Source organism: Chelmon rostratus, chromosome 8 (genome assembly GCF_017976325.1).
Source record: "Chelmon rostratus isolate fCheRos1 chromosome 8, fCheRos1.pri, whole genome shotgun sequence".
Taxonomy (NCBI): Eukaryota; Metazoa; Chordata; class Actinopteri; order Chaetodontiformes; family Chaetodontidae; genus Chelmon; species Chelmon rostratus.
Genome location: NC_055665.1, coordinates 14,744,330 through 14,753,924, shown reverse-complemented (window position 1 = coordinate 14,753,924; position 9,595 = coordinate 14,744,330). Strand labels below are relative to the sequence as shown.

Below are 9,595 nucleotides of genomic sequence, written 5' to 3'. Positions count from 1 at the left end.
ACAAATTAGCCACACAGGAGCACTGAGGCATCATGGGAAATTAATGATCAGGACCTCCAGGAAGTGAGCTAATGAGTCCTAGTGCCACACGCACATGTACACTGTGAACCACGCACACACACATACATACACAGGATAAAAGAGAGACGAGAAGGGGGGTCCGCAGAAAGGAAATAGCCAAACGTGCAGTTGCAGCAGCTAATAACACAAAGCTATCAATGTAACTTTGTATGGATGAGTGATAGTGCTGGAGCAATGGCATGGTTAGTAATCTCTCTCTCTCTCTCTCTCACACACACACACACACACACACACACACACACACACACACACTTAGAAAATCAGATAATTAGAGAGGACCACCAGTGGCTTTCGCCCATGGAGGCGTAGTGATTACTGTCACTACACCCTCCCCTGGGGCGGCTGACAACAACCAGAGAATTAATACTTATCAACACACACAAACACACGCACACACACACACACACACCTCATATAGCCAAGTGGAGCTGAACTAAATGTGTATCTTGTGGAGGGCTTGTGGTGTTGCTCCCCACTGTTTATTTATCCTGTGCGAAGGGTACCTGAACGCCTCATTTGACCACGTCATGTTGCCCTACTTGGAGCCACGCGGTACCTATGAGCAAAGCACCCAGCTGGTGCACAGGAGCTCTGACAGGCCTCTGAGTTGTGTGTCGGAGCCTGTTGTATGACACAAGTTTAAATAATTTAACTATTCAGCTCCAGATGAGACACATCAGGGCGGAGAAACGAGGACAGAGGGTCCTGAAAAACTGGAACAGTGACAGACTGTCTCTCCACACCAGTCGGCGCACCTCACAAGGATTTAATGCGCGTTACAGTACCGCACATCACCACACCCTTGTGGGCTGATTGGTCCAAAGTTTCACCGGCGCCGCCCTCAGCTCGGCGGATCCGCCCTTCCAGCGCTCCTCAGCCTGTTGCTGCCAAACCAGCTGGCAGTTTCAACTTCAAATCTGACTCATTACTGTACACTGGAAACTGACCTTTAAACTCAGGCTTAATCTGTTTTTCAGTGAGGAGATCTCAGCCTGAAACCATCATGCGGACCGTGGACAGCGTCTCACCTTCCACTCTGCAGCCTGTAATTTAACCTGTTTTTTTTTTTTGTTTGTTTGTTTTTTTAAGCGACTTTAATCACTTTACCTTAATGCATCATGCGAAACTGCAGCAGCAGGTGACGTACGAGTGCTGAGTTTTTGTCCATGACTTGGTGAAAAGCTGCTGGAGGAAAGTTGTTCGCCGAGCTCCTCACCTGATTTGCACGCCACTCCCAGCCGGTGCAGAGCCTCTCCGCGGCCCCCGCGGCGGTCAGCATGGGCTCCCCAGTGTGGACTCCGGGAGCTGTGCCTGCCTGGAAAGCCACCGTTTTCCTCTTAAACATCATTTCAGCTGCCGTGGCCAAAAGACACGTCGTGTATTGGAATTCAACCAACACAAGGTGAGCAAACGCCGCGCGCTTAATGACGCTCCCCTCAAAGTGAGGTTGTTTCTTACTGTGGGCCAAATGAGGGTTTAAAGTTAAGAGCAGAATTTGGCTCATTTCTGCCCACTTTGCGCAGAACAAACGTGGCCGGTCTGAACTTGCAGTGCCAGGCTATTGCACAAGTGCCACACTAATTCCTACCAAATGAGTCAGGCTTTAGTTGGTTTAAAGAATCTCTGCTATGCGGCACATCACGTCCTGGTGTGCTTAATTGACGAGGGGTGCAGAGCAGGTATGATTACCTGAAACCCGGACTAACCCATAAGCTATCAGACCGGTATTTTAGTTAAATCACGAAGCCTGGACTCTGGAGTCCTGGGCTCATTTCAGGTGGCCTGATCTCACCTTCTTCTGCTGCTATAGTTATCTTTATCACAAAGACTGCACTCTAACTCTGGCTTTCACCTGTCCACTGCGTTTTGGAGTTGGTGATTATGCTACTTATGTAATGCCAGAAGTAAGGGTTTCTTCTAAAGTGTTTGTTCTGAATAGTGTCCTAGATAGCATTCTGGGGACACAGGTGTATATTAAAGGCTAAAGTGCTGCTGTGCGCCTGTGTAGTTAGGTAATGGGAAGATGTGTGCGTTTGTGTTTGTGAGTGTGTGTGTAATGGCTTGATTGGGGCCATTAGCGAGGCAGAGTCAGGCTCACCTGCTGATCCAGGTGTTCTAGTCTGGCTGATTCGAGGGTTGAGGTGGAAGACCTGCAGGGCCAGTAGGGCCAGTGCCCAAAATAGCACAGTCGCCATTCTCTTACTCGCTTATTTAGAGACTCTCGCTCTCTGCAAGGCCCGATTCCCCAAACACTCTTTCAGATGAATGACCTTTTTACTTAATAGCCGTTGGCCACAGCGGCCACTTTGTCAGTCACAGTTTTGTCATGTATTTTACATTTGTGGGTGCACAAAATGCAACAGAAATATGACTCCTGGGGCCGCTAATTTCCCCAAGGGCTCCTTTGTCAGGTCTGCAGGACTCATCCTGCACTGGAGTCAGCTGAGGTTCTGTCCAGTGTGTCCAGGCGGGTAAAACCCAGTCCAGTAATTGGGATCCAGCAGAAATGTGGCGAGGAGGAACACTGTGAGGATTAGGAAGCACCTTCTTGTTCCCCAGAGATTCAGGGTTGAATGGTCGCAGCCTGTGGCAGGGCCACACAGTTGGCTGCAACACCACACAATCACAATGCCATCAGCATCACGGCGGAGGGTAACCCACTGTGGCAGAGAATCACTCTCATCAGCAACACCACCCAATCACAAAGCTATCAGCACAGCCGTGATGCTGCGCCCGGTTCACAATCCCCTGGGTTTACAGCCAGGACTCTCTCTCATTCCTCCTCTCCTCTCCTCACTCTTCATTACCTCCCTTGTTACATCCCGCTCTCCTTTTCATTTTTTTTTTGTCTGCGCTCCCCCCACTCCGCCCTTTATCTTTCACGACTCCCTCCTGCCCAATGATGGATATTGGCGGTGTGATTAGTTGAGCTTCAGTCATTTTCCCATACCATATTTTCTATTAGCTGCCAGCCTGGCAGCCAGCTTGTCCTGAGGCCTGTAAGTGCAGCCCGATGAGGGAAAGGGAGGACAGAAACAGGAGGGCGATGCCACTCGTTGCTCATGTTACTAAAGGCGTCTTAGATCACAAAATACAGAAATACATTTGGCTTTTTGATTTGTTTGGCCCATATTTTTATATTAGCAATGGATCTGGTGATTTCAGTGACAAGAGAACTACCGTCTGACTGCAGTTCCCCTGGTTCTACACAGCATTTTAGCTTCTTTCATCTCATTGTTTTGGTTTGACAGCAGCAACTTCACTGTTTTGATTCAGTTTCACCGCTTTCATCAGCACTGTTTATAGCAAAATAGCTCTAACACAGCCACTGCATGCTACCTGGTCAACACCAAACAGCAGAGGGGCAAAGTTAGCGACCACTGCAGCATTTAGCAGCTACAGAGCCAGATATTTCCCTCAGGAGCTGGTTGAGAGCAAAACATGTCCTGGGCTCAGAGGAGAGTCAACTTTGGACTCAAACTCACCTGGCTGCCAGAATCAAGACTTAAAGTGCATGCTAATGAGGCCTCGTGTCCGTATATTAGCTAACGCCTCAACTTTACAAGCTCCAAACACCAAAAAAATGGAGATTTACGGATTGTGTCTTACATTTACTGCACTATATTGGCAGAATGCTGTTGATTTGGCCTCGGTGCTTGCTTCCTTCTGCCCATTGATCTATTGAATGTTGAGCTAGTGAGACAGCTGAAAGCCAGTTGATGAATTGAGACCGGTTCATTCGTGCCGTCATTATTCCTGCTATCTCGAGACAGTGTAAAAACAGCTAAAGAGGAGCGAGCTGCCGTCGCAGACACGACATTAGCGGCTGAGCTCGTATATAACGCAGCTGTAGCTGGCGAGCAAACAGGCTCCTTTTAATATAGATGACAGGAGACATTCTCTGGCCGTCACCTTTCCTTCGACATCTAGATTTATGGTTTTAATGAAGCGGGGGCACTGAAGTGGAGACCGGAGGCCCGTGTTGCTCTGCTCTTTGCTGGTTAATACGGCTGTAACAAAGGCTCAGCGAAACACTTTGACCGACCCACATTTAGCACCCTCCACATTGAAAGATGGGGCCCCGAAATGGAAGCGATGGCCTGACTGCAGGGTCGGCGTTGAACATCTTGGAGTCAGATACCCTGGCCTCCTTCATTGTGGGGCTCAAGCGGTCTGATTGCCCTCTTTTATGATTTTATGAACAGGGTTTTACGATCGTTCTCGATTTTATTACAGTGTTTCTCTCAGAGCAATAGCTCCTTATTAGAGGAGGAATTATTTTTTGCTTCCTGGAGCAGTTAAAGGTTAGTAAAATATTATAACCAGAGCGCTTTAAGCTGGAGTGTGTGCTTGCACGTGTGCTGACAGTATACCTCAGCTCTCCCCTGAGTCGAGGGCTCAGACTAGTTTATTGGTATATTAAGCCTCCTCCTCGGTACCATGGTGTGCTTTAAAACTTGTTGGACCAAATAAGTTGACCTGCCTATTTGCTGATACAACAGTGTCCGCCTCTTGTGCTACATTCATCCTCATAAATTCACTCAAGATCTGTCGGAAAGTTTACTCAGAGCACCAAAACTTTAGGGATTGAATTACTTTTTTCCTTTTTCCTGCAAGGGATGCCTTGAAAGAGGCTATTGCCATCTATATATGTGCTGCTCATACATCTGTAACAAGAATAAATGTCACCCACACCTGAACCTTAAATAAGCTCCTCCATTTCCTTGTCCTCTGACTTACCCTTGCTCTTGGCTCACGCCTCTACCAGTGCTTTCCCTCTTATCCGACATGGCAGCAGGTAGACTTGTTTCAACAGTTCCTCTGGATCGCAGCTCAAACGTTAGACTCTTGTTTCCTGACTGCTCTTGTCTTTTCTTTACCGCAGAACGGCGGATTAGCTGGGTGTTAATTGGAGATTTCACTGTTTACATGGAGACATACTGCACTATAGCAATATTACAACCAGTTCCTCCTACCTTTATCCTCTCCTGCTCTCACTTGAACACACTCTGCAAGTTTGGACACAGACCTTAAAGCATGTTAAACAACAGCAAACCCGTCCAGACCCCTCTGAGCACACACTCTCTCTCTTTCTTCCCGTCTGTATCTCTCTCCCCTTTTTTGACGCAGGCTCGGGGTGAGCTCCGAGCCGGTGAAGCATGTTTAAACGGTGCGTGGGGAGATGAATATTTGTATTGGTTTTCTGTATCTTTATTGAAAGCACCCCTCATAAGTCTTCCATGTAATCTCTGCTCTGTTTATGCATCATTTCCCTCTGTGTGTGCACTCATGAATGATCTAGTTTAAATACCAAAGTAAATCACATTCTGCATACCACACCTTCATTCTCTTTCACACACACACACACACACACACACACACACACACACACACACACACACACACACACACACACACACACACCACATGCAGTATACAGTAAAGTGAAAGCAGACAGTGTTTGTAATTGTGTCTTGTCACAGGAGATGATTGCACATCTGGATTGATTTCTTTTTTTATTTATGTTTTATTATTTTTTCACCATGTGTGTTTGTGTGTGTGTGTGTGTGTGTAAATGAATATATTTCTCACGCTGTCTGCTATCTCTCCTCTCTGTGTCTGTCTCTGTACTAATCTCTGTCTTCCCCTGGTAAATGATTAACATGGAGAACCTGGCTGAACTATAATCAACAAACCCACAGTGAGGTAATTACCACTTTATTCCCTGTCCTGCTAACAAAGCAATCTCTCTCTCTCTCTCTCTCTCTGTCTCTCTCTCTCTCCCTCCTCTCTCTCTCCTCATCTGTCACCTAGTTGTATCAATGTCTCTCTCCCTTTTCTGTGTCAATGCCTATTGTCTCGCTGGCTGCGGTCTGCAGAGATCCAGAGATGTGCTTGTGAGCGCGATTGTGTACCTTATCTGTCTTTTGTAAATGTGTTTTGTCTGTTTGTGGTATTGAGTGTATTATCTGGAGGTAAACGGCGGATGAGTTAACCGTGTGTACACTTGAGCTTCTTCATCTCTGTCGGAAAACAATGCGAGGCAGTGATTTTAGTGATTTGTACGCCAGCGAATTGACATTTGGTGCCATTGTTGTCGGCTGAACTTCATTTCGGCGCAACAATGGCTCTGTTCGAGGTGTGTGCGTGTGTGTTTGGAAGTGACCTGCCGGCTTGCGTAAAAAGGGAACTGTTTGTTTCCTTGAGAAGAGATGGAGTGTGATAAATTTCAGCTCTGGAAAAAACAAAAGCCAGAAATGCACCAGGATGCCCGGCCCTATTAAAACACTCAGGGGTTTTGATTCAGTTGTGATCTCGCACATGATTCATGTTTTTGACTAGTTTTTTTAGGCTTCTCTTCCACTCACAGTGAGTAGTGAAAGTGGCTTTTACTGGAAAAATCCTAAGTTCCGGCCAGCGGTGTGTGGCTGTGGGAACATACCAACCGCTGTGCCGGCCTCTCATCTAAATGGGTCATTGTTTTGTTTCCACTCGTTAGTTGATTTTAGGTGTGACTGAAGTGTTGGAGGGAAAAGGCATGTTGTTGCCTTTGGATACTTGGTTTTTTTAAAGGCGGGGCGTGCTGATAGAGCATCGTGCAGCCAAGTCTTTTCCTGTAAAGTGTCACGTGGCCTCATTTTGTGAAGTATTTCAGGTGAATCTTTACAGAAATGGCTACAGGTTACCACCAACTGTCCTGACACTGCCTCCTTTTCATCTGTATATCTGTGTGAAATCTGTAATCCTCCATTTTCACTGTTTAGTGTTACATTATACCCTCGAATGAAACCAACATAAAAGTTGCACAACAAGAATAATCTCGCAGAGATATGCACACGCACACACACAGGAAGACTCAAGCACACTGTGTTGAAAATGAGGTTTGGGCAGAGGCCTGGCAGTGAGGACGACTGTATTAAAATGGATCAGATAGTCACAGTGCAGCTCGGAGCCGTCGGAGCAGACATGGTGTACAAGCATGAAAGGACGGCCGCTCTCTCCTCCTGGTCAGGATATTTAGTCAATCGATACCAATTTAACACCCAGATATTATCAGCGGCTTCTCGCATTATCGCTAGGCTGCATATGGACCCATCTCTCTCCCAATTTCTCTCCCCACGCTGGCCCGTTTCTCTGTGTACACACATACATCAATATTAGGTTGCATTAAGCTGTAATAAGTTGCATTGTATGAATGTCTCCAAGTGGGGTGGAACAGCTGTGGAATGAAATGAGGTTCAGCCTTGTCCGCCGCTCGCCTGGCACAGCACAGCCCGGCTTTGGCACAAAATGGCTGCCGGTGCCGCACGTGTGTGAAGAGGGCGGTTATGGTCGTTAAAGGGCTGCTGGTGAGCGCCGAGCGGGAGCGCATCCATTCATTCATGGCAACACAATGAGCTGGCATTGTTGTAGGTGTCCCGCCAACTGTGTATCTCTTTGACATACAAAACAGCAATTAGATTGTGGCGTGAGAATATGTACACTCAAAAATGTGGGAAACAGTATCAACTTAAGCTTTGGCAAAATAGCACAGTCTGCTCGTTGTTTAGCCAACATTTTAGAATTACACACACACACACACACATGTGCACGCAGGCACAGGCACAGGCAGACACACAATCTCAAGTACATATAACCTCGCACAATGCTCTTCCACTCAGCTCAGAAATCCTGCCAAGAGGCAACCTGGGAATTCCCTGAGACAGAAATTGAATTAGTATTGACCCAGCTAGAGCAAAAGGCTGTAGCAGAAACCTGGATTATTGTACCACACCAGGTCCTCGCTGCCAGGAGGACACTGAGACATGTTTGCCACCATACTTCAAGGCTTCAGAGGTGTTTATGGGCAGTCGCTCTATAATAGCTGCACAATAGCTGCTGCAGTTTTCCTTTTAGGTCAGAGCTCTTGGATGCGAGGGTCCGTTTTGCTCAACAAACCTGATGAAGCCTGTGAGGAAACGTCTTTGTTATTCATAGGAACCCGTGAAGCATATTGATACGAGTCTCCCAGTGCAGCATGGTTTCCTTTTCGTTTGGGTCTGCACGAGCCAGTCAGCCTTGTGTGCTGAGGCTGTGTTGCCAGTCAGATCACAAGCCGACAAATTTGGAGACACAGTGTTAAAGAGAAGTGAGTGACACACTTTTTGTTAAAAGACCTCAATGCAATATGTCACTGGGTGGAACAACTCAAGGAACCTGATCATAGTTTTAACTCTTCGTTGGTCATAACCGTTCCAGTCACAATGTGGCTGGTAAAAACAATAGAGAAGCACTTTCAAGTGTGACTTTTTTAAAAGAAATATTGTGGCTAGTACCTCTATAATAATGACACGAGCTGGCGTTCAGCCATGGAAAGGCATGCCGAAGGATAAAATGCACTTTGCTTTTAAATGAAATCATACAAATTCTATTACAGGCCTGCACCCTCTGCAGGAAATGGAAAAAACCCTAAATAGCAAAGAGCAGAGAATACTCTGCACAAATTCTCAGGTCTTGCTTGTGTAGGTTACTCTCTTTGACCTGCTGCCTCGTCAGCCTACATGTATCGATTAGCGTCTACTGATTATGTCCTCCGCCGGTCATTTAAAATCCACCTGTCTGGTGAACTAGCACATGCAGCAGGGTCGCCAGCGTGCCCTGAGTGAGATGGCGCGTGTCCAGAAGTCGCGGAGGACAAATTAGGAGCGGCCCTCTTCACACCAGAGCAAACTTTATGGACTAATAAACGTGGTATAAAACGCAGCTCCTCCACACTTTATCTAGACACAACAAAGAGACACTTGAGTAAAAAAAACTGGAAGGGGTGTGAGCTCGCGTGTGTGTTCAGGCGGTGGATGGCACTTTTTTCCTAAACGACTCCGCTGATCAGAATTAACTTCTCGTAGTTGAAAAGATGACTTCAAGTAACATTCTCAGTGCCTAAAAAAGCCTCCTTTGATCCCGTGCTTTGTGATTTCCAGACGAGGTGGATCACATGACAGATTTTTTGCAGATATTTTGAATCTGCTGTATGATTTTTTTGGAGGCTTTTCCGTGGCAGAACAAAAACTAATATTATTTTGGCATTGCCTCCCAGAAGTATGGCAGCACAGCCTACTTTCTGGCCCCCAGTGATGTGAAACACACACACTCCTCTGTTTCTTTTTGGGCTGGCATACACATACCACACACCACATATGAATACGCACACACACTCCCTCTCTGCTTCCCTTTTTTCTCGTCCTCCCCCAGAGATTGTGAAAACATTAGACCTGCAGTGGAGGGAGCGAGGGATGGAGAATGCGTTAAGGGGAGGGTGGTAGGGAAAGAGTCAACAGATTTCAACTCCCAAAACAGCCTGGGAAGGCCCCAAGGGATGGAGGGATGAGGTGAGAGGGAGAGAGGGAGAGAAGGAAGAAAGGATGTCAGCAGGTATTACTATCACTGTCACAAGCAGGCGTGAGGCGCCCCCCCTCCCCTCCTCCGCCCCTCCCTCCCTAGAAGCACACACACAGGGGCTCACACACAATCTGTG

At 47.0% G+C, this 9,595-nt stretch overlaps 1 protein-coding gene across 1 annotated transcript in view; it reads left to right on the top strand.

Moving 5' to 3' along the window:
* Positions 1-990: 990 nt before the first annotated feature.
* si:dkey-246i14.3 (ephrin A4) overlaps positions 991-9,595 on the top strand; it is a 31,635-nt gene continuing 23,030 nt past the window's right edge. Inside the window, exon 1 of the mRNA XM_041942661.1 lies at positions 991-1,483. Within this exon, the coding sequence (XP_041798595.1) occupies positions 1,359-1,483 (125 nt within the window). The 5' untranslated portion in view covers positions 991-1,358. The remainder of the gene's footprint in view (positions 1,484-9,595) is intronic.